Here is a 25811-nt window from a genome sequence, read left to right on the forward strand (position 1 = left end):
GGGGCGGAGGGTGCCGCGGAGAGCTGAGGCTGCTAGCGTAGTACCTCCGAGCCTCCGCCGCCCTATTGCTGTCCTTGTCGGTGCTGCGCGGCAAGGCCGTTGGCGTGGCTTTTGCATTCCGGCAGGGCTCCCGGAGAGGTCTTCAGCAGGGCAGTGGCAAAGTGGCTTCCGGTTAACCCGTCGCTGGCTGGTCTGCAGTTACCTCGGAGCAAAGCCTCTTAAACGGTTTCTTTTTTCTGTCAGAGTACATGGAGTGCCGATTTTACAGTAACTTTAGATATCATTTGCAAAAGAAACCAAAGTTTACTATTCCGAGCTCTAAATAACTAGTATATGGAAACTAGTTATTTTAATTGGCAGTACTGTTAAATTAATCCAGCAACACAGCAGGGTAGTTTGGGGACATATCAAAGGTCATGATTATTATGTATCAGTTGAAACTTCTATTGAGATTTTATTGTTACATATGACTCAATTAAAGTTAGTATGTCGATCTTCACTCAAACATGCGTTAAATGCATGGCCAAAGATGTTTTCATCTCATAGTGTGCAATAACATGAGTTACTAGGTGTATCTCTTCAACAGAAGGGGAACTCGGCTGAGCAAAGTTTGTATTAGGGACACATAGTGTAATTGCCTGGGTTAGGTTGGAGTAGCTGATTATCTCTGAAGTTTATTATAAAGCAATAATAGGTGTGAAAGTAAGCTTAATATATGTAGGGAGAATTTGTTTTAGCATTCCAACTTGTGTGGATACGAAAGTATCCTATCTAACCTTTTCCTTAGGTTAGAAAAATTTGTGTTGGGAGAATACATAGACAGTTTGCTGTGCCAGGTATAATTAGAGATGTAACTAAATCTGGAGAATTCTTAAAGTCGTTGGCAAAGATAATCCTGTGAGGGAAGGTAGGGTGAAATGCACAAATACTGTAGTTTAGTCAGTTGTCAGCTCTTTATTGTAATTGGCTTAAACTAATTTATTGGGGGTTAAAAAATGGCAGACAGAGTTTTCTCCTAATATAGAACTTTTTTTGAATGTTTCCAGGTAAATCTTACCTGGATGAAGTTGTAAAACTGGGCTTTATAGGTAGCCTATATAAAGGGGTAAACTAGTTGACAAGGAAATAATAATGCTATTATTATAATTTTTAAAAAATTGTCAAATATTTCGCACTTTTTCTGTCTGCAGAGATTCTGCAAGAGGATGCTCTCAATATAACATCTGCACAGAAGAGAGAAACTATTCCTGTTTTTCCCCTTCTGACTTTTACTCCAGTCTTGGGTTGGAAGACTTTCTCTCTGTGGGTGACACTTCTGGAACAGAGGAGAATACAGACTCAGCTATCTTATATGGAACTTTGCGAGGAAGTGTTGTTGGATTACGATACTACACAGGGATTGTAAGTACATGATAATTACAAAGCAGAAGAAAAAGTTTTTATCAGAAAAAAAAGTTTAATTAAATTTCAAAAATTCCGAGAGCATTTGAACAAGTATAATTTTAATATTTTTTTTCCTAACTTTCTGTAGTCAACATTCTTCATAGGAAGCACTTAATCTAAAACTTCAATTAAAAATTTAATTAAGGTAGCAAGCTTTCAAATCTGGTTTAGTTACTTGGTAGCTCTGCTCACCCACATAAGGCAAATGAAAGTGACTGAAGACAAGAAATTAGGTAGGTCGTTGAACTGTTTACACGGACAAAAATGGGTGTTTATTCCCTTGTAAAATGTGTTAGCAGTTGAAGGTAGTTCTTGCTGTCAGGAATACTTTTGAAATTGCTGACATCTGTCAGGTAGCTATTCTGTAATGCTTTCGGTATTTTGAATAAGTAGTAGGTTATTAGAGTGACTGAACAGAATGCTATACCAAATGAAGCTTTAAGCTTCACAATATTTAAGTAAATGTATGTTAGATACTTCTGCAAATAATTTGCGACTAAATGAGTGTGTTCTGGCATTTGTTTGTTTTGCTTTGTTAGGTTAATAACAATGAAATGGTTGCACTTCAGAGGGAGCCTAATAATCCTTATGATAAAAATGCAGTGAAAGTAAATAACGTGAATGGAGACCAGGTAGGCCATATAAAAAAAGAACTAGCAGCAGCATTGGCAGGCATTATGGACAACAAACTAGCAATAGTTGAAGGGTAAGTGTGAAGATTATGCTTTTGGTTCCATGAATATAAATAGTGGAAGCCATTTTTGTTGCTACACTAGCAAATTCTGAAAACTAGAAGTTCTCTTTTGACAGAAATGACAGCTCTTGGTAATATGATTAAGGCTTCATATTTCAGACTCTCTAATCTTCTACTGAACTACTTGCATACAGTTCATTCTTTCCCATACGTGCTGAAATGTAGAGACACTATTGTGAGCAAATTCCTTAAAGATTGTTGTGGAACTCTTAAATTAACTGCATGTGGTGGTTTGTATAAAAAGTTTAGGCAGTATGAGTACTAACACCTATCTGGAACATTCTATGTTTTGATGACAATAAGCACTTTGGAGTACCTGAGGAAATAACAAGGTTTATTATAAAAAAATTAAACAATTAAAAGATTACTGGGGTTTTTTTCCTGCTTTTTATCAGGGTTGTCCCTTATGGAGCAAAAAATGCCTTTACCATGCCTGTACAAATGAGCTTTTGGGGAAGAGAAGAAAACAAGGAAACAGTGCTAGATCAGCTAAAAAGGCATGGTTTTAAATTGGCTCCTCCTCTGAAAGGTAAGTCTTGAAGTTGTGGTGTTTTTTCCTGTTTTAAAATACTCAGATTGAACTTGCCACTGGTTGGAAGAAATGTTTAAGGGCTTAATCCTCATCATAGTCTTGTCATTCCCCAATTTTTTTTTTAACTTAGTTGGGGAATAATACAGAGATCACAGCTATTAATTTTAAACTTCATCGGAAATACAGTTTTGTGGAGAGGCATTTGAGCAACTGTGGAAAATATACTCGATTCCATAAGTTCCTTAAAAATCCGTAATGATTCTCTGCATTTCTCCAGGCTTGCAAAAATTTTTTAATAAGGAACAGGTTAGACCCTTTCATAGGGTGAGGGTTTCAGGGACAGTGCTGCTTTTTAGCAGGGTGCTAGGACATGTATCCCACTAGTGAGGTGTGAGGAAATAGAGATGAGATGTCTCTGAACAAATAAGCTTAGCAGACCTGATGCTTTGCAGCGCCAGCCTCGCACAAAAAGCACCTGTGCTCCTGGAACTAAGCTTTGTGGAAGCGGCAGTAGTCTGGAGTAAGGATGTGTACAGAAATAAACACTTGGTGATGGGTAGATCTGTTTTACATATAGCAAGATTTCAACTTTTATCTTACGGGTTCTGTTGCGCATAGTTAACAGAAAAACAGGTTGGAGTAAAAAAGCATTTTGCATTATCAGTCATGATACTGTTACTAAGTCAAATTTCATGTAACACAACAATTTTTGAGAAACACAGTTGCCATCTCCAAGAATACCAACCCACAGCTCATTGCCTGAGTCTTACAAAGCTTTGTGGAAAGCCTTTGTAGCCCATTAAAAGTAATGGGTAAATTGAGGCTAAAAAACAAATGGTGAAGAATACTGTCTTATAGCCCGCAATCTGATCAGAGTTGTTACTCATGAGCCAGTGAAGGTTGAGGCTGGGAAGTTGTCATATTGTTGTGTTTCAAAATACTATCTTTTTAATGGCATGTAGGTTCAGAATGTGGTTTTGGATCAAAGTGGATTTCTGGGAGAGCTGGTCCAAGTTATAGCGCTCCAGTTCATGCTGCTGTGCAGTTGACAACTGAGCAGGTTTGCATTTCGTGCTTAAACACGTGGAATTTTAACAGTGGGGGCCTTTAACTTTTTCACTAATAAAACAGTGCTTGTGAAGTGGAAGTCTGTTGCTGCTTTTTTTTTCTTTTCTGAACCACAGATTTGCTTTGAAGTCATCTTTTGAACTTTTCCATTTTTATTCTGTAAGCAGATGTTTTAGCTATGACAGCCTTGAGTTCCATGTAATTTTGTGACGTTTTGGTTATTCAGTAATTTTTTTTACATTGTTGTGGTGGTGTGTTTTCTTTTCTGTATCCTACTGCTTTACCAGATGACAAGTATGTTAGGTTCTTAAAAGAAAAAATCAGACTTGCAGACTTCATCTTCAGATTCGTTCCAGGGTAATACATGAAGGATTGGGTGGTGGTTTGGTTTTGGTGTTGCTTTTTGTTTGCTCTTTCAAATTACAGTGAAGTAGTTACTTTAGTGAGTGTTGTACAAGGATATGAATATCCTTAGCCATCCCTTCTCAAGCTCTAGCTTATATTGGCATGTGTTTGTCTTGGAAAAACTGAACTGAGTTTTTATATAGTAGTAGCTAGTGAACATATTGTAGCAAATCAGGTCTAAAGTGGTAGACCTGTCTATACTGATTACTCTATGACAGGTAATTGTAATTTAATAGAGTCGTTGATTATTTAGTGAGGTTATTTTTAATTGTAATAATTTTAATTGCAATTTTTGTGTTCATTTATGCAGCTTAAAAGTGAATTTGACAAATTGTTTGAGGATCTGAAGGAAGATGATAAAACTTGTGAAATGGAAGGAGCAGAGGTATTTCTTAAGCTAGAAACCATTTTCAATAAAAATATAAATACTTAAACATCTAGGTACATATTTGGCTTTGTCTGGACACAGGAGATGCTTGAATCAGAAAAAAATTTCGTAGATACAAAGGACTTCGGAAGAAAATTTTTTTTGGATAAAAACAGAATGTCATATTTAATATGTGAATAGTGCATAACGTATCTCTTTAATTTGCAGGCTGTTGGCACAGTCTTGCTTCCCCATCAGAAGCAGGCTTTAGCTTGGATGGTTTCACGTGAGAACAGTAATGATTTGCCACCATTCTGGGAAGAGAGAAGTAACTTCTATTACAATATACTTACAAATTTTGCAGAAAAGCAGCGACCTAAAAACGTTCTTGGAGGAATACTGGCTGATGATATGGGACTGGTAATAATACTTACCAAGCTTGAATTTTTTTTATACAGAACGTGTGTGTGTTTCTTGATCGGTTGGTCATTTGGTTCGTTTTAATCTGTGGAAAATAGGACATTCTTTTCTGTTTTGCAGGGTAAAACGCTTACTACTATTGCATTGATTCTCACAAATTTTCAAGATGGCAAGCCTCTCCCTGTTGAAAAGGTCACAAGTGAGAAGTTTTATGAGGTGAGATGAAAGAAAAAGTTTGTTTTAACAGAGTTAATATAGCAGTTAATAAAAAAACCTGTGCCTAGTAACTTTCTGTATGGTGAACTTTGTATGCATTTTGTAGAAAAAGTTACTCAAGTATATCAAATAAGAGGAAGAATAGGGTGTATTAGTTGAAGGTAGGTGGACTATGTTACTTCAGAGTGTATAATTGAGCGGTAGACTGTGTTATCTTAGGAGTGTATGCTTAAGTATATTCCAGGGAAGATTTTGTGAAGGCATAAACATTTTCAATGTTAAGTTTTATAAATTTTTAAGTTTCTTACAAATTTCTCCTATAGGCAAGTAGTGACTCCACAAATAAAAGTGTTTTTTTCTGGGGGTGTTCATGCATAGTCCCTGTGTGGTTTGGAGGAAGTGCCTGAAACAATCGAAATAGCAAACGGAGAGTCTTGCTATATAGTACATAAATAAATAAATAAGTCTGGTTTTATATTTTTGTCAAATACTTGAAATGGAGAGAGGAGATGAAACTATAGTCAGTGAAGTAATACCAATGTGCAAACTCATCTTAAGTAGTGTAGTTAAGTGCTTTTTGCTTTTGTTATGATACAATATTCAAGATGATGAAATAAACTAAATGCTAAGATTAGGTGATTTATTATTCAATATACCCTGACAGTATTAAGGATGGGGGTTTTGTTTCGTTTTGCCACACTTGTCTAAATTTAACAAAATAATGCTTTGTGTTTGTCCTCAGAATGTTTACTGGAAAGTGTTATCAGTGTGTTTTCTTTCTAGGGCAAGCTGTGTAGAGTGAGTTTCTCTCCTCGCCTCTACAGTTTCATTTGAACTCTGCATGTGGCTACTGGAAAAAAAAAAAAGTGTAGCTTTTTCAGCACCTCTAAGTGACTGTCTGACTTGCCACTGAGCAAGTCTTTCATGTTTCAGAGCAGTAATTAATCACTGGTCAGATTAGTGTAATAATGTTATTGGCATTTTTTCCATTTGCTACATCGAAGAATAAAAGTTTCCTTTCCTCAATAGGAATCTGGTACTGACAGCATGAACAACGTTGGATGCAGACCGTGTAAAGGTGACAGCAAACTATGAAAAGTCCAGTTATCTTTGCATGATAATTAAAGTAATTACCTGGGGCACTCTTAGTCTGTGGTCAGTGCTAGTCTGCACAAACTCCTGACAAACTAAGTATCTGAGAGAAGTATTCAAAACATACCTTTAGAGGTGTTTCAGTTGACATATGGGAGGATTAAATGCCTTGTGAGAAATTTGTACCCTGCCAGGAAAGTTACCACATCCAGGAAATGGATTCTAGGTTCCTTTTGCTTTCCTTTTTTCTTCCTTGTAGATAAAACAGGAGCATTTATGCCTCTGTTAGAATCTGGTTTGTTTAAACTGTGAACATTAGTGAAATTGTAATTAGGTTCTGTATTAAGTTCCTTTTTTTTTTTTTAATATTTTTAAGTCATGAGCACATGACAAGTATTTAGAAGGATTTTATAACACCTGTAGTTTTCAGGTTGTACTGGGGGAATTTATAGATGTATGTGAAGAATTATACTTGCTATTAGTATGTTTTGTAACTCCTCATGCTCTTGAAGATGACTGAAGAAATGTATGGCCTTGAAGTTTTCTTGCAGTAACTTTTCCCTCGCTGTCCTCCCATGCAAGGAATTTTAATATGGAGGGCCTAACTGATAGCAAAAGAGAAATGGACTGATAAGGAGAGAGCACATTAGTATGCACTGCCTCTGATGAAAATTATTTTTATCAGTTCTCTTGAAGGGAGAAGATGCAGACTTTCATGGAGGTCAATATGAGTGTCACTAGAAAATCAGAATCTTTACCAAAGCTGAAATGCCTAGCAGCATCCAAGACAGAGATTTTTTTTTTTTTCCCAGAGCATCAGGCATTTTAACAAGATACTATTTACAGCAGTGAGTGGAGAGCTTGTTTCTACTACTATTTTATCTGAAAAAGTGATGATAAAGTCTTTCAAACATTTATATCCCCAACACCATTTCTCATTCTATTGTACGTTAAATTGATACCTATTTCTTGAGTCTTTGCAAGTTTTGCCATCTTCAGGATTGTATTAAACTTCTTTTAATATTAAAAAAAATATCTTTACTGAAGTTTAAATCTGGAATTCAAGCATGAATTTACTTACCTGAGTTATAGCAAAACTCCTTCTGTAGGTGCTGCTGCTTTCAGTTTTGGTATCAACTCTGTCCTGACGTGTTTTTACTTTTGCAGTTTCTTCTGATATGCTATTATTCACAGAGTGCGGAGGTGATGTTTTGTTCACTACCTGATAGAAGACTTTCTTCTATTCAGCAAAAAAAATTAACAAAACAAAACAGGCCCGCTGTGACCTCCCTGCACATCTGTGATGTTACCACATTTTTTCTTTTAATGTTGCTGTTACACATTTAGTTTTAGGCATTGTATAACTCATTAATTAGTAAGGTTTGACCCATAAAAAAACTTTACCATTTAGCATATTTAAAATTTCTTTATAGAACTTCACCCTTACTGTTAGTAGTACAATGCCTACATTTGGTTTTTCCTCTTTTCTTGACAATTTGTTTTTGACCACCTGCAAACTCAGTACACATTTTATGACTTTGTAAATATTTAATACTGTTTTAAGAGTATTTTTATTTTTCATGTGTGATCACAATATCAGTAGTACTTGTCCCATGCAGAACTAAGGTTGTTTTAAAGGAATTCTGTACTTGTTCTCAATCAAGTTATGCTAAAGTTGGTTTGATAACCAAGCTGAAGACTATGTATATTTTTCATAAATCCTAATTTCTTCTTTCTGAAGACTCTAGCAGTGTGGTGGAACCTGGTGTTTCTAACGTAAAGAAGTTTGAAACTAGTCCTATGAAACACTCAAGTTGTCTTCCAAAAAGGTAGATAGGAATAATGTTTTTGTTGGTTTGTTACATAGATGTGGTGTAAAAATGAAGTGGTACTTTGTTATGATTAACTGTAGCCAAAAATGTGTTCCTTCTCTCTCCTCACCTTTCAGTATGCTATATTTGTGCTTATGTTTATCCTAAGTGTTCTGTATCTCTGTTGCACTTTGGAATATATTAAAAAAAGCACTAACGCTATGTGGCTTGCGAGACTGCATGTGTGGCATCTAAAAAACTGGCTGTGGAGTAATCTTTCTTCTAGTATCAGTTGGGTTTAAGTGGTTAAGAAATACTTTGCAGCCATGTTTCTGACAGAGACAACTTTGAGCTGATGAAGTTGTGTTTGAACCTTCCCACCACATTAGCCTCTTCTTATAATTGCTGTGAAATTCAGCGATAATCTGTACCAAGTTTTATGAGCATCATTCACCCTGTGTTCTGTGCTTTCCCTTTGTCTAACCCTCCTAAAGAGAAAAATTTCAAATCACAGTGATATCTTGTTTGCAATATCAAGTTAATTTGCTTTATGTTCTTGAGATTTAATATGTAAATTGAAGCAGTAGTAGAGTTGTGGAGGTTTTTTTGGTTTGGGTGGGGTTTTTTTTCCTTTCTTAATGATAATATCTTAGAGATAAAGCAAAGAAACCCAGATATTCAGGAAGCAGTGACTTGGGAGAGTCTGAAGAATGGCTACTGCAACAAGCGGAAAGTAAGTTGCAAGGAATTTTTTTTTTTAATTGGTTACTATGACACCTGGTGTCTGTCTTTCTGAAGCCAAACTGAAAAGGATTTCTAATTAACTGGAATAAACTACTGGGCTTTTTATTTTATTCAACCAAAACTTTAAGCAGAAAATTTTAGAAATTGCTGAATGGGAAAGCGATGTTTTAGTCGTAGGTGTTGTAGTTTGTTTCCTTAGCTGAACGAGTGGTGATGTAACTAGCTATTAGCAGGGTCAAAAGGATGGTGAAAAACAGAATTGCTAATATTTTTAGAATTTGACATAGGCTTGTTGTCGGGACACTAGGGTTGAAAAAACAAATGAAAAAAAATAAGTCCATCTTTAGTGGTAAATACCTGAAATGTGATCATGAAGAGGCAAGAACATGTCATTTGTTGAACTAAGTATCTTGCGTGGGGAAAAAAACAAAAAAGAAAGGCTACAGGTACTCTGGATTAAGCAGTTAAGTTTAGGTTTAAACTACTTGGAGTGAAACCTGTCCTAAACTATATTTTTTCAATGACTGCTAAACTGCATTCCTCTGAAGATTCATAACCTGAAGTACATGTATAAGATACTATATTACTGCACACATGCCTGTCAGAGTTCAAGAAGCATCTGGACGATGCTGTTGGCTGTATAGTTTAGTTTCAGGTAGTCCTGCGAGGAGCAGGGAGTTTGACTCGGTGGTCCTTATGGATCCCTTCCAACTCGAGATATTTTACATTATTATATTGGAGAGGAGAAGTAATTTGGTTAACAGGTTTGCCTTTTATGAAATGTGTCATAAAAATAAATGCACTTATGTGCTCTGCATGGTGTGAAAAATCTGTCTGGCTTTTTGCAGCAGCTTCCTGTGTTATCCAAGAAGATACAGGCTTTGCATCTGTTCTTCTACCTTCATCTACTTGTTTAAAAAGACAAAGAAAGAGAAAAGGTAATGAAGGGATAAAAAGATAATATTTGAGTTTTTTGAAGCTGAAGTATTATATGTATTTGACTTAGTAAATTAAGCTTATGTCTTTGTAAATTGCTTTGACGCTGTTCAGGTGAAGAAATTTAGATAGGACTTCAGCAAACCATAAGTTTTCTGAACTTCTACTTTGCTTTAAAGTGAACTGTTAAGCCGCTAAATATGACTTCTGTTTTCTTAGGTACTGTGAGCACTCAGTCAGTTGAGAAGAAATATTCTGGTTATAGCCCCAGAGCAACACTGATTGTATGTCCACTGTCTGTCCTAAGCAACTGGATAGTAAGTGCTAAGCTGTTTTAGTGTGTAAATGTGATATATGTTGATAAATAGTATGCCCTGTAGTCTCTCATGCTAGTAAAAGATCATGGTTTTCCTTTTTTTTTTGAAACAGAGCTGCTTTCACAAGGGAGGTTTATTTGATAGAAATTTAAAAACTGGAGTAGTAGTATAATGAGAGTGCCGTTCCATGAGTAGCAAGCTCAACACTGTCAGAAAGAGTGAGCTCGCTTTCCATTCCTTGCTTTTGACTAGGAAGATTCAGTTCGGCACTTCTGGAACTCATGTGATTTAACTCCTTAAACCAGATGAGGAAGGTGGAGGAGACAGGTCCTTGTTCTTGCTTGCTGGGAATAAAATATTACTGTACTTTATTGATAATGCGTGTGACATTTCATTTACTGGAGGTGTTCAGTAGTTTGATGATCCTGTTGGTGGTTTGTGGGAGTAGGTCTGCTAGGGTGAACAGGCTGAAGGGCCCTTCTCTGTCTCTGCATTAGTTAAATTTTTTTGTTTTCATGCTAGCTGTGGTTAGAACATTAATAACAAAAGGAAACAATTTAATCTTAGGCTGTAGGTAAAACATTAAAGTCATCTAATTGGGAAACATCGGTTAGTGTGGAAAAAAAAAAGTACTTTTTTCATCAATTCAAAACTGAATTAAGTATTTAAAATGAAAACTTGTGAGTCTGGTGCTTCAAAAATCAAACTGTTGAGTTTTATTGGCTGTTGAGGTTACTGTATTCCGACTGCTTCACAGAACAAATGTCGGGCATATAAACACTGACAGCAAAATTGTCAAAGTATTAATTTTATGTTAAAACCTAGGTGGTTAACCCAGTAAGGGGAAGAAGCTGTAAATGCACAGTGAAAGAATAAACAGAGAGAAGGTGAAGGTAGAAAGTGAAAAAGAACATAAAAGCTCCTCTGCTACAGTTCAGGAGGAACAGTGGATTTTGAAGTGCATTTACCATCAGGATGTGAATTAATACTGTGCAAGAAGTAGAGCTAGAGTTATCAGAATGTGATACTGTGTCTATTACTATCGACTGAGTTGACTACTTCTGGTCCCTCTTCTCACCTGGATGGAGAGGTAGAAAAAAGAAACCTAAATTCAAATTGCTTTTGTTATATAAGTGGATGTAGAATGTCACAGAGCTTGAGGAAGTGGTTTTTAGTTAAGGCAACTTAGAAGAATTTTATTCTAAGAATCATATAGTAACACAGTATCTTTTGGGTGACTTTTTGACAACTTTTCTTTCAGGACCAGTTTGAACAACATATCCACCAAGATTTTCATGTAAATATTTATGTTTATTATGGTTCTGACCGTAGCAAAGACCCATCGTTTCTTTCAGAACAAGACATCGTACTGACAACATACAACATCTTAGCTACTGATTACGGAGTAAGTAAATGAGAAAAAAATGTTCTTTGAAAATGCTTTACTGTTCAAGACTGCCGGTGTTTGGGCTAATGATGGCAGTATATTCAAGTGCTATTCTGGTAGGCAATCAAAAGGTTATAGCTATAGTTTTGCTTTACATACTTTCTTACGGGTTTGCTGTGGTAACCAAGGGAGTTTTTTATTGATTGCTCCTGTAGAGAAAATGGTTTGCCTGCAATTATGACAGTTTAAGAGGAGACTTTTTAAGGATGGAAAAGGATGGCAAGTATGTAAATCTCCCCAAATCTCAGTGGCATGAGGCTCTCATTTCTGCCTTCCCCTATCAAATTCAAAGAATATGGAGCATACAAAAACATAATTCCATAGTTCTTGTTGCACATAGGCTGCAACCAAGTAGCGCATTCCATGAGATGTATTTGTAAAGTGATGTTTTCATAGAAATTCCAGCCATTTTAAAAACCTGAAGATTACGTCTTTAAATATAATATAAACTATTAATTTGCTCTCTAATCCATTTTCCATATCTCTGTGTCTTTGAAGCCTTTCTTCTTTTCAGGCTTAGCTTATTCTTGCTGTAGCTCATTCCTCATGTTCAAGTATGAAAAGACTGGTAACATTTTCCAGGAATCATTAAATCTGAGAAGGAATGCCTCTACTTAGTTTTGCTCTTATGTGCTGCTAAATAAACAAGATGCAAATAAATACTATCCATTATTAATTGTGGTATTGTTATATTAATAGGTTGCTTAATCCAAATTGTAAAAAAGTATTTTAATTTGAGTAAAAGATTTAAAAAATACTGTGTTTCAGATCAGAGGTGACAGCCCTTTACACAAAGTCAAGTGGCTGAGAATTGTGTTGGATGAGGGGCACACTATACGAAATCCAAATGCTCAGCAAACTAAAGCTGCCTTAAATCTGGAGGGACACAGAAGATGGGTACTTACAGGTAAAATATTTGACACCAGAGGAAATGCAATGCAAATCATCTTAGTGTAACGCCATCTTGTGTTTCCCACTTGGTGTTTCCCCTTTGGCTTTTTCTGGGAGGTGGTTAATGTCTGTCTGTGTCATGTTCATTTGGAATGTTTTTTAACTTGTCTTTAAGCAGTGGTTTAGATGTGTCTTCTTTTAGTTGTTTTTTATTTTGTTCGCTTTTTGTGGTTTCCGTTTTGTTGTTTGGGTTTTTACGGGGTTTTTTGGTTTGTTTTTTGTTTTTATTCAGTTTGTAGACACAAATTTTAAAATAACTTTTGATACACAGGTTTGGTGGAAGTGCAAGTAAAAAGGGACCTATTCATGAACTGGCATGTTACATCTGGTTAGAAGCTCACACTCTTACGTACTTGTCTGAACCTCAGTAGCTTTTTGACATGTAATAGTCATCCTAAAAATTGCCAGGGACCATGCAAGCATATGATCCTTAAAAGTAATTTAAAGAAGATCATGAAGTAACCACTGCTCATGAAGCTGAAATGGAAAGACTAACATCCAACTCTTCCTAGCACTGAGCGCTGCAGTTTTCTCACTCTCATATATTTGTTTTGTAGTATTTTAATTAAAAAAATAATATGTATTATACTTAATAACATGTCAGCCTAGTTATGAGATACCTTGTCCATGTCGTATGGTTTGGAGAAAGCATAAAACTTTCACTTTGATTAAAAATCTGTATTTTTTCGTTTCTTTGAGGTTTTAAAATCTTCTGTTTGTTTTCTGTTTAGGCACTCCTATTCAGAATTCCGTAAAGGATTTGTGGTCTCTTATTTCCTTCTTAAAACTGAAACCTTTTACTGATCTAGAGTGGTGGCACAGAACAATTCAACGTCCAGTCACAATGGGAGCTCCAGGAGGACTTGGGTAGGAAGTGTTCCCAAAGGGTTTGTGAATGATTATGACTGGCAGTGCTTGGGCAATGTGACAAATTAGTGTTTCACATTTAAAGTTGAAATGCATGTGTCATCAGTTCTTACTTCAGTTTTTTAGTTCCAATTAATAAATATTAAATAATTTTTTAATAATTCAGATTAATGAATTATATTGTACTACTGGGATTGGATTTTGTACAGAATATGTATTTATGCAATAAAATGAAAAAAAACCTGACAACCAACAAACCAACCCCAGCTGTGTAATATATCGTCTCTCTATGTATTTTTAGGCGTTTACAGTCTCTGATTAGGAGTATTACCCTTAGAAGAACTAAAACAAGTAAAGTTAAAGGAAAACCCATTTTGGAGTTACCAGAACGTAAAGTACTTATTCAGCATGTTACGCTTACAAAGGGAGAGAGACAAATCTATCAGTCTGTGAAGGAGGAGGGCAAAGTTGCTATTAGCAGGTAAGTAGAAGGCTTTCTTAATCTTGAAGGTTGAAGCTTGGTATCACAAACTTGTGTTTTGGAAGTTTTGATTATGTTAGCTATAGTAGCCAAGTGTGACAGTTCGTGTGCTGTAAACTAATAACTGCAAATAAATACAGCATCTCTTCAGTTATGAATGGTGAAGTAGAGACTGTTGCAGAACTATATATAGCAGAAGTTCTGTCTTGTGAGAAACAGAAAGGGATACCAGATAGGTAAAGAATGGCTTTAAAATTTCTGTCACCATGTGTTAGCACTGCTTCTAGTAGAAGATGCTACTGGTAGTATTTTGTACCGTGTTTCAGAAGAGGATTTGAGAAAATATATTCAAACAGGAAAGTGAAAAATCAGAACATCATTCTAACAGCTAAACTTGATCACTTGATGTCATCTGTTCCTTCAGGCTGTAGCATTTAACACTAATGATAAAACTCTTGTTCAGATTTTTCAGTGAAGGGACTGTACTAGCTCACTATGCTGACATCCTTGGTGTCCTGCTCAGATTAAGGCAGCTTTGTTGTCATCCTCATCTTTGTATAAATACATCTTCTTCTAGTTTTTCAGCTGGTGAGTGAATGCTTTTGGTTCTTGTGTTTCTAAAAACAGGACTTTCCCTTTGTATTCAAGAACAAAAACAGAAATACGTTTTTGTGTTTTCCGAGCCTTCTAGCTTCAGCCTTTCTCTTTTCAGCTTGGATTACTGAACTTTTAGCTTTGTTACTTTTTTTTTTTTTTTGTATCATAATATGTTTGAATGTGTTTGAGAAGTGGGTGCTCAAGCACATACTCAAATATGAACAAAAGCAATGAAGTATGAGTAGTTACAAAGGCTAGAAGCAGGAGTTAATAAGCTTTGACAGCGCGTACAGAAATCACTGAAGAGGATCTCTGCAGTGCCAAATGCAGAAGGCTTGTTAAAAAGCAATGTATCTGTTGTTGTAATAATTTACAGAGGTGATTTGTCAGCAGATTTTTTCCTTTGCCTCCGGAGAAAAGATGTAGGGGAGCTTTGGGGAATGGCTTGTAGATTGGTAGCCGTGTCAGCAGAACCATTGCCTCTTCAGCAGAATAGGAAACTGTTGACTTTGTTACGGCTGTGGGGAAGGGTGAACGCAGACGACTGAAAGGAGAGTGAAATTCTATTTTTGACAAGCCAGAACTGTACAGCTGCATAGTGTTAAAAATTATATGCATTTCTTTCAGAATAAAGTACAGTCTGTTTGAAATATTCCTAAACTTGAGAATTCTCAAATTTATATTTTGAAAAGTTCTGTTTTGATACGCCATTGGTATAGGTGTGATTTTTTTTCCGGAAACTGAAAGGCCAATGAGATATGGTCAGAACTTTTTTTGGAAGGTTGTCATTTATCTTTCTGAAAAATACAGGATGGAGAAATGATTGGATAAATTTTTAAAAAATGTTTAGAAATGAATTAGTAACTAGTAAGTATGATTTTAATTTCTTTACTTAAAAAATAAAGCGATCTTAACTATAAATAGTGTCATCTCTGCAGTATTGTTACTACTTGAACAGCTGCCATATGAAAATTGCTTGTTCCCACTAGGCATTGTCACGTGTACTTATCGCTGAGCATGCAGTCAAGGTTCTTTGAATTCTAACTACCATTTTTCCAAATCACATTACTCTTAATGTATTTTGAAGGAGTAGGTCAGAATTTTCTGTAGTATTTGGCAGCTTGTGTTTTCATACATTGTAGGCTATATCCTCATTGTGTAGAAACTGTCCTAATTGCATTTTGATCAGTGGAACTGTGTTGATCACAGCTCAGTGTTTCCTGTATGGACATCTCTGTTTTTAAGTATATTTCTATATTTGCAGATAATAAAACTCCTGAGGAACTGCATGAGACATTAGTGAGTAAAATGAAGTTGGTTCTGAGCTCTGGTTCAGATGAAGAGTGTGCAGTTTGCTTAGAATCACTGACTGTTCCTGTGATAACACGCTGTGCACATGTGTTTTGTAAGCCATGTATTTTTGAAGTCATCAGAAGTGAACAGGTTGGTTGTTCTATACTTACAGTTAATTGTAACAGCTATTCAAATCAATGAACTGGTATCACCAGAAGGCCATCTAGCTACTGTTCTTTTAAATCAGAAATGGTGAACAGTGTAAACCCTAGTTATCAGCTGGCTTATAAAAACTCTTGGCCTGAAGTGGAAGGATGGAGAGAGTAGCTGTCAGTGAACAGTGTTAAGGTCCATCAGTATTTTCAAAGACCTTTTCCCTGGTTCTCACCTTACCTTGTCCTTAGGGTAAAAGTGATGGCATCCAGTGCAGCATCATATACCTCCATATGGTTGGATGCCTCTCCACTGCTTGTATGTGATGTGATGCATGTATATATTGTGCTTAAGAGACCAAAGCTGTGTGTTGGAAGTTGACTGTTGAACTAAAATCATGTCTGCTCTCCCTATTCCACACTGATAACCTTCTATGGTGAAATAGCTGCCTTGCTAGAGTGCTATCTTTATGGCCTTTCTCTGGAGTCTCTCCAGAATAAGCTTGTGGATGAGTGTTTTTTGATTGCTTTTTTGAAAAGCCCAGTGTTTATTTTTCTTGCATGCTTCTAAGCTATACTTGTCCTTCTTGTTTGCCTTTTCCTGTCTAGGGCAATCTGATAGTGTGGTAGTGTCACCATCTATATCTAGTGCTGCTGCACTCGTCTCTGGAATTGTCCTGTCTCCTACTCAGCCACAGTAGAGCTGCAAGTGCCAGGCTAGACCTAGGTGGTGTTCTTTATAGGAGGCAGCAGGGGACAAATTAGTTCCCACTTGTGCATAATTAGTCAACCTAACAAGACAAAGGTAGGAAGTGTTGCCTGTCTGGCATGTAGATTGACTTTGTTTCATTACCAGACACGCAAGGTTCTGATGCAGATATCCCAATCAAGAGTTTCTGAGAATTTTGAGGGAAACTAGTGATGTAAAATTATTCTCTAAGGAAAGAGCACTTGCAGAGGCCTTTTTCCACTGCAGAGGTTCTTGATGTGTCTGTAGCAGAGTTGGTGCCCCTACTCAACCTTCAGGTGTATTTAGGCATGCAGAGAAATAAATTGGGTTATGATGTGATAGAACCTGTATTACTTGACCATACAGTCCAAGTTATTTACTATGCTTTACTGAGAAAGGCCCTTGGAATATGCAGAACTAGGGCTTTTGTCCAGTCCCACATTGTTCCATAGGTTGCCTTCATAGTAGTGAGGTCTGAACAGAGGTGGGTGTACACTCTGCTCTTTTGAAGTTGAACTATTGTGAGTTTATAAAGCAGTGAGTGAGTAAGCCTTTCTTACATTCAGAATGATTCCTGATTTAAATCCATTCCCAAGGAAGTTTTTGCCACTTCCAACCAAGACACTGTCGTCTAAATTTCAGTTTCCACATGATAGGCACTTGTCCTAGTGCTGCATCTCAGTTGGGTAGTTCCTGTGCCTGAATGGTTACAATGCAGCTGTCTCCTACTAAATAGCTCGGGAAAGCACTTTAACCTTAAAAACAAAGCAAACCAACAAACACATACCCTTTCCCCCAAAACAGCTTGGGTTCAAACAGGATTCTTCCAGGCGAGATGGCTGTGGTTTCCCTTATTAATACAAATGAGAGCATTAAGCTATCAGTGAGGAATGGGATGTGAAGCTGCTGACAAATCTGCTGAGTGAAAAGTTTGGCCTTTCATTGTATTACAGACTTGGTGACCATTTTATCATTTTAATGCTAACCCAAAAGTATTTACTGAAATTGGAAAAACATTTTAGTAGTTAACAGCTTGAGTTAACACCTTCATTTCAGTCTTTCACTGAGGCTAGCTTCAGAGTTGTGCAAGTAAGTAAACATCCTACACAGAAGTCCCAATAAAGCTATAAAATCTCTACAGTAATGTAATGTCTTTGTGTATTAACTGCATTCTTGTAAAAGCTTGCCAGATACACATTAAAACATTCTTTTTTTTTTTTTTCTTCTAGTTGTTGATTGCGAGACACTTTTTGTCACTTTCATATGCTTTCGCTGCAAGTCTTCAGTATCTGTGTTGGCATTGTTCAGCTATGTTTTGGGTTTTCTGTTGTTTTTAATTACAGTACTAAATTGGAAAAGGGATGCAGAAAGGTGTGAGCCTTTTATTAAAAAAAAAGTCTTTGTGCATATTGTTATATAAACGGAGTTAGCTAATTTTTATATAAACTGAGTTAGCTAATTTTACAGGGTTGCTTTGATAGGCAAAAGTTTTTCATTACATTTTTGCTTCACAAAGTCGTGTATTTGTATAGTGCACACAGTCGTTTGTTAAATTTTGTGAGTAGTCCTATGGAAATGGTATTGTATAAATTCTGAACTTTGCCTTATCTAAAGTTTGCCTCAGAGGAAAAAAAGCTTTTGGTGTTAAGTTATGTCTCATTTCTCATGTCTGTGGGGGGAAAAAGAGAAGATACCATGTGTCTGGCCCTGACAAAGCATATTTCATCAGACTGCTATTATTCCTGTGCAGGCTTTGAAGAAAAAGGGTAAAAGGTCATTCTTTGTTTGTAACTAAGAAAGATCTTGTCTTTGAAAGATGGTTTATTTTTCTGATATTTAAAAGTCTTCTCCTCATAGGTATTTGTTTGCTTTTAAATCTTGCTTATTTCAAGTATAAATATACTCAGAAAGACCACCACTGTTAAGGAAGACTGAGTATTTTTAAAACATGTAGCATTTATACCACCTTAATGTTCTCACAAATAAATTACTTCGATTGTTATGTCAGAAATGACAAAGCAGTGTGTTACAAGAATGAATGTACTCCTTGAGGATTTTTTGTATGAACACCAAAATAATTTCATAAAAGGTGTTTTTTATAGGTGATCTTTAGTACTCGTTATAAATAATTTGCTTTAATATGTATGTTCTAATGTTATTTGGGTTTTTTCGTAGCCAAATGCCAAATGCCCTCTCTGTAGGAAGGAGCTTCGAGTAGAGCACTTGGTGGAATGTCCCCTGGAAGAGGAAATAGATTCTAGTAATGGAAAGAAGTCTGAACAGGAATGGATATCCAGTTCAAAGGTACATTCCATTGTGTTTTACTTGACTTTCTTTATGGTTTTGTAGAGCCCTCTCTAGAATGTCCATGTAAGTATGGTGAACACACTTAAATTATGATTTAAAAGTCTGCACAGCGTGTTTAGCCAGCATAATAAAATCTCATCACAAACAAATTTTGCAGCAGGGAAACAAGACAAAAGGAGCACCAGTTGTAAGGTGATGCTGGTCATTGTGCTGTACATAGATGTGTATCAATTAAATAAAATATCCAGTAAAAGCTGTTGCTTTGCCTTTTGTTTCTGAAGATAGAGTAATTTCATAACCACTGAAACTATTCAGCTCTTAATTTACTTTTGCAAACTAAAAATCTAAATAAATCCTTCTTTCTTAAAACTTGTCTAAAGGATATATATTCTGCTCTAGAGGGGAAAACGTAACGGGGCATCATATGTTCAGTGTAACACTTGTCAGATAAGCTAGTGAAATATTTTTATTTTACTGTGCAGACCTGTTTCTCAAGGTCTGCCACATCGTTTTTTTCCTCACCTTCATTGTGCATTTGATGCGAGAAATTAAATCTTCCTGCTAGTACTTTGACCTTTTTGTTCTGAGATTGTAAATTAAAATTAAAAATTTAATGTTTCAGAAAAGCAATTACGTTATTGGTCTTTCTAAAGCTGGTTATAAATTTATTCCCTAAAAGTCCTTCTGTGGAGAACTAAGAACTGATTTAGGATATTGTACTCTAGAATAAATTAGGATTTTTTAATTTTTTTTTTCTTTTTTACCTGGTGCAGTTACTTGTTTTCTCTAGTTAGTTGTTCTTTACCTCATCATAGCCAAACCTTGCGTGAGACAACTGGCACTGTTGTTCTGCCTCAGATCTAGTTCCTTGCTCCTTTTGTTCTCATGTTGGTCCCAAGAGTGCTGCTGGTTCCTCCTTGTCACCTGTCATACCTAGCCAAGGCTCTTATATAGCTTATTTGCCTGAATATTCCTGGGGAAAGCCTTTCTTCTTGAGTATTGCTACAATAGAGCACTTGCCTTGTGGTTTCAGAGTTCCAGTACACGTTCCTTTTTTCCATATGCCCTGGAGGTAGGGGACTTGTTGACTCCTGGCAGTGGGAAGCGGTCTAGAAAACGGGTTTGTGAATCCACTTCCCCAAAGCACCTTCAATCACCCTGTAGTTTGCGACCATTAAAGTGCTCAAACCCTTAGTTTCCTTTGGAAACCAAAATAAACCCTTCCTACAGAGTTTAAGACTAGTTCATTTAAAAGGTATTACTGAACAGTGATTTCTCAATTGATGTAAACTTTATCAGAGCACCTGTAGGAGTGGAATCTAACCAAGCCAGAATAAGCTGCGTAAGTCTTCGTTTAATTTCAGATAAACGCTCTCATGCATGCTTTGATAGAACTACGGAGGGATAATCCAACTGCTAAATGTCTGGTTGTTTCTCAGTTCACAACTTTCCTGTCACTGATAGAAAATCCCTTGAAGTAAGTAGAACTTCTGTTATTTTTAATAAACATCTGCTTTTACGGTGTTTTAGAAAGATCTCTCAAAGAATATAGTATCTTTTTGATTTTCAGAACTTCGGAAGAGGAACAAATTACTTAAATACTTTGTTTAGTGGAATAAAGCTATGAAGTCCTGTTACTTTTCATGTATCACCTGTTCAATGCAGAAATTTAAATATGCATTTCAAAGTAGAGGTCAGGATTTTAATGTATTTATTTCGTGTTGTCACAGAAACTGGATTGTTAAATTGAACATTTTTACTTTCTTTTCAGAGAATCGGGGTTTGCCTTTACTCGCTTGGACGGGTCAATGGCACAGAAGAAAAGAGTAGAAGCAATTCAGTGTTTCCAAAGTGGCCAAGCAGGATCCCCAACTGTAATGCTTTTGTCTCTGAAAGCAGGTGGAGTTGGATTAAATCTGACAGCAGCTTCCCGAGTGTTTTTAATGGATCCTGTGAGTAATGGGTTGTTCATAAGGACCTGGCTTAATCTAGGTGAAGCTCCTTTGGTGTTCTCCTAAGAGGTAGAAGGAAAGCCCCTCTGAGAATGGACGCTGATGAGTATCTGTTAAAGGGCAAATAGGGTTTTACAGTGTAGCATTTGATTTCTGTTCTTTATTTCTTTCTCTCTGATACTTTTGCATGTGGTTTTTTGTTTGTTCTATTTAATAACTGCAAAAGCCGTAAAGTGGAATTTCAGGAACAGTGTGGGGTTTTTTTTCTGTGTTATAACGCAGTGCTTCTCTGTTCTAGTCTCTTCTGTTATTTTTGTGAATTTATAAATAAAGTCACTAGTCTGAGGTTACTTACTGAGAAATATGGTGATATCTAAATTTGGCAAGTTTTATCCTTTCATTAAAGCACTCAGGAATGCAAGATTATTTGTAAGGAATAAAAATGTAAATTACATTTACTGATAGCAAAATGGTATTCTTAACAGAATTGGTTCATGGCTTGTTGTGTCATTGTACAAAACTGAAGTTTTTCTGTTCGCTTCTTCCCACCCCCGCTATTTACTCCTCTGCTCTGATGTCCTAGTTTTTTGGCAGTTGGAATTGAGACAAATTCTGCAGTTTGTGCACTTGAAAACAAAACTAAAGTAAATTAAAATAATAGTGTAGCTTTGGACTTGGGCATCTAGTAACTCCGATAGTAAAGAAAAAGTACTAGCTTGGACATCAAGTTAGTGATAATAACACCATGAAGACAAAAGCTATTTACTTCATAAACAAAAGGAATTAAATATGAGTAAGAGTATAGAGAAGTTGCCTTGCAAAAAGGTTTTTCATGAATTGCAATACATCTTCACAAGTATTGTTTCTGCACGTGTTGCATTGAATAGTTCAGTTGGAAGGGACCTACAACACCATCTAGTACAACTACCTTTTTTAAAAAAAAAAAAAAATCTCTGAGTAAGAAAACTTGTGGTAAGTCCAAGAGAATTTTCATTTTCTGTGAAGATAATTAATGAGGTACAATGCATACACTGTCCTGTGGCAAGCAGTTGTAAGAAAATAAGCTAAACGTTGTTAACATTGGGTCATCTACAGTATATAGTTATGCTTGGCTATGGTTTGCGAGGTATAATTGCAGCCTTTATATACCATTGAATAACTCCTCATTCTGCTGGTAACCATCCTTTGATGGTAACCACCCAACGTGACAGTGGTTGACTACCTGTATTTGATGAAGGGGCAATGGGACCAGGTGATCCTTTGTGATCTCACTTTTGAATGTTCAGTACCAAATGAGATTCGGTCATGCATTAGCAGTCCTTGAAGTGAATTAGCAGCAATAATAGGATTTAAGAAGCAGAAATACCTCTGGAGCCAGTGGAGTAACCAGTTTTTCTACTCAGATTCTGTGGATTTGTTGTAGAAGTGTAGCTTAGAGATCTGCATTCTTTCCAAGAGGTTTTATACCACAGTGCAAGGGAGGAACATTTATCCAACTATAGACTACTTTCTTCCCATGCCTTATTTTTTTCTAAATTTGTTTGTTTGTTTAAATACAATCATATCTGCTGAATTCTCACCTTTAGGAAGAAATACGAACCTTTAATGTGAGAGTATCACAAGTATACAGATGTTTCTCTGAGGATCAAGTTTCTTCATATTTTCCCATGTAAAATGTAGTATCCTTTGTATGAGAGATTGCAGAAAGGCACAGAGGTATTGCAATTCAGTTTTCCTTTGCTGGACTGATGAGAGAAGAGGAGTGACAGTCTTTGGTCTTCCTGGACTACAGCAAAGATAGAATGGAACATGCTTGTGCATGTTTGGGCTAGGTCTTTCCTCAAGACGTCATCTCGTTTGTACAGTCAGATTATTATTAGAATGGTTTGTCGTACACAGCTTGCCAGGAATGTTCATCTTGCAGTGACAGATACATCATTTGTTGCACTTCTGCTCAATCCCTCAGATTTGAGAAACAAGACTTGTTTGGCTTTTATCTTGCAGCTTAATGTCTTAAGTGTGTTTAGGCGTCAAAGGTTCTTAGAATTGAAAACGAGTTTTTTGTGCTAGCCTCGTGCTGTTTCCCTCCCTCCTTCTATAGAAAGGAGTCGTTAAGAAGAGTTCCTAGCTGACTTTCAGTATGTGGGTGATATGGCAAGGGGAGCCCACTGCACGAGACTTGCTTATCACAGACAGAACATTATTACATTTTAGGTAATTTAAGTATCCATTCTGTGAGAACAAGTGGTACTATACCGTTAGACAGAAAAGACATTCTGGAAAAACGCGGAGCACAGGCTTGGCGTTTCACAAATCCTTATATTTAGTGTTATATCCTAAGCATAAGTAGGAACAGCTACACTACCATTTGTGTTCAGCAAGTTTCTTGTTTACCTAACTTGATGATTATTGCATATACTAATGGAAGTATACATAGCCTTTCATAACAGTCAGGGGATTTAGTCTGCTGATAAATAACTGCCTGTGTTCAGGTGGCTTAGATTTTGCTATTGGGAAAAGAATACTGAGGCAGTTAGTATTTGGAGTATTTATTTCAGAATTAAAATGATAACAAGATTGTTTTGATGTCTGCTAGACTCCTGACAAACTTAGTTTTTAAAGCATTTACCTGAAGTTCCTGCTTGTTACCAATATATAACCAGAAGTTCTCAAAGCTTTCTTTATAGCGGGATACGTAGGGAGTGAGACATTAGGTTGGGAGTAATTAATCTGCAAGCAATATTTGTTCAAAAGCTGATGGTACAATAGCTTCCTTGTGATTCCATGTGCATCTTATTATGTGAAGGGAGGTTATTTAACTTGTTTTTTGCTGTTACTGATAGGCTTGGAATCCCGCTGCCGAAGACCAGTGTTTTGACAGGTGTCACAGGCTGGGTCAGAAGCATAATGTTGTTATTACTAAGGTGAGTTGAGACATGATCTGTTTGAACAGTTTTCTGGTTATGAATAAATAAATAATTTTCCAAAAAGCTTTACTGTACTTTTAAAAGAATTGTGACAACATATGTCTCACTAGTTAACTTAAATAGTGGTGTGATTTTTGAAGTGTGAGTTCTCGATTGTAAGATTTTATTACATGTAACCTATTTCCCATGAAATGATAATTTTAGAAATTAAATGTCCCCGTTGAGCTATTTGGAATGACTAAGATGGGGTAGTATTGCTGTTGCCTAGCCTGGCTATTACAATTTATTGCCTTGAAGGTATGTAGAATGCTTTTGCTTTTGTCATAGCAGCTTGTTTAGTTGTGGAAGAGCAGCTCGTCTGTGTCACTAATACCCAGTTACAAAAATATTACTTGGGAAATTGAAGAGAGGTTCTCTTCTGTTATAATTAGCAAAGATGACAGACTCTTCCACTATGTGTTGGGGAAAAGAAAAAAAAAAAAGGGGGGGGTGGAAATGAAAATTACAAACCTTTTCCTCCAACTGCTTTATAACCCTTCTCTCTTGTGTTTTCTTTACAAAGTAATAACGAAATAATGTAACTGTGCCTTAGGGTACTCAGCTTTTTAACTTTTGTCCCCCAAAGTACCTAGATTTCTCATCCTAAACTTCTAATTAAAAAAAAAAAACACAACTCTTCAACTCAGTGGGGCTTTTTTTTGTGTTTCAGTTCATTGTGAAGGATTCAGTGGAAGAAAATATGCTGAAAATTCAGAAGAAGAAGAGGGAACTTGCATCAGGAGCCTTTGCCACCAAAAAGCCTTCAGCAAGTGAAGTGAAACAAACCAAAATTAATGAAATTAAGGCTCTAATTGATTTATAGCTTGAAACTGTGATATTTTGAGTAAATAATATATTTAATATTGCATTTCAAGTTACATGTCTCATGCTAACTTTTAGTTTTGCTGTCTTCGTGGTCAAAACATAAATGCTTCAAATAAATTATAAAAACTAATTTGCTCCTAAATGTTAATTTAGAGAAGCAGGAACTTGGTTTTGCACTCCTAAAATCTTTCCAGTGAAACTTTGAAATGTTGCTTATTATGTACAACGCTTAGAATACATAAAACTCCCTCAAAACAGAAATGCCTATTCATGCATTCTAACTTGCAAGAATTTAGTATCTTTTTAGAGGTGAAAAGGTAACAAAAGGTAAATAATGTATGCTTTGTCCTTCAGACAAAAGCCTTAAGAAATGAATTAGCTTCATGTTTCAATTTCCGTGTTTCCTGATAACCAAACAGATCATCTAGATTATTTGTTTCAGAATTGGTGGTCAGTGATCACTTCATAAGGAATTCTTACTTTTGCAGACTATGTTCAAAGATGGCATTTAATTCAAAATTTTAATTTTTTTGTTTACTGTTCTGAATACTACACAGGTGCAGCAGGGAGTTCCTCTGTTAATTACTTCCCAGGAGCTAGTAAAAATTAAGTACTTAAAGTGTTTTATGAATTTCTTTTAATATTTTACTTCCCTTAAACAGAATTCTGCTGATTTTTGTAAAAGTCAAGGTTTTCTGATTTGGATAAAAGGCTAAAATCATAGCCTTGTATTGATAACACGCTTTCTAATAATTTCTGTACACACTTTGAACAGTGTGACTGTGTTGTATGCAAAGCAGAATATGACCCACTCATTTGTCAGTGAATCAGTTAGCTCTTGCAAAATAAACTAAACAAAACAAATTATCTTAATAGTTGCCATCTTTCTGACAGTTTTCTTGCACTGCTAAGTGCTTTTCCAATCCCATGCATATGTCTTAAAGGAATGCTGATCTGCATGCATCTTGATTTATAGAGGAAGAATTTGGTAAACTCCTCATTACCTTCCAAGTAATAAATAGCACTGAAGAATCTCACTTGAATATTCTTGTCTGTTCCTTCTATCTCTTTCCATTTGATTTTGGTCTTCTGTTTGGGTATTTTCCTGACACTATGCTGCACACCTGTAACACTCAGA

At 36.1% G+C, this 25811-nt stretch overlaps 1 protein-coding gene across 1 annotated transcript; it reads left to right on the forward strand.

Annotated features, from left to right (window-relative positions):
• Positions 1-1277: 1277 nt before the first annotated feature.
• HLTF (helicase-like transcription factor) lies at positions 1278-24671 on the forward strand (the record flags this gene model as incomplete). The annotated part of the gene is made up of 22 exons (XM_010296813.1): positions 1278-1401; positions 1983-2149; positions 2593-2726; positions 3692-3789; positions 4513-4587; positions 4798-4989; positions 5110-5205; positions 6235-6283; positions 8039-8126; positions 8762-8841; positions 10008-10105; positions 11367-11510; positions 12321-12459; positions 13235-13370; positions 13672-13851; positions 14315-14439; positions 15713-15891; positions 18799-18927; positions 20295-20407; positions 20702-20882; positions 23726-23806; positions 24519-24671. Coding segments are annotated over 22 exons (2761 nt in total), but the record flags the coding sequence as incomplete, so codon positions are not given.
• Between the last annotated feature and the right edge of the window lie 1140 nt (positions 24672-25811).

Source organism: Phaethon lepturus, unplaced genomic scaffold (assembly GCF_000687285.1).
Source record: "Phaethon lepturus isolate BGI_N335 unplaced genomic scaffold, ASM68728v1 scaffold19411, whole genome shotgun sequence".
Taxonomy (NCBI): Eukaryota; Metazoa; Chordata; class Aves; order Phaethontiformes; family Phaethontidae; genus Phaethon; species Phaethon lepturus.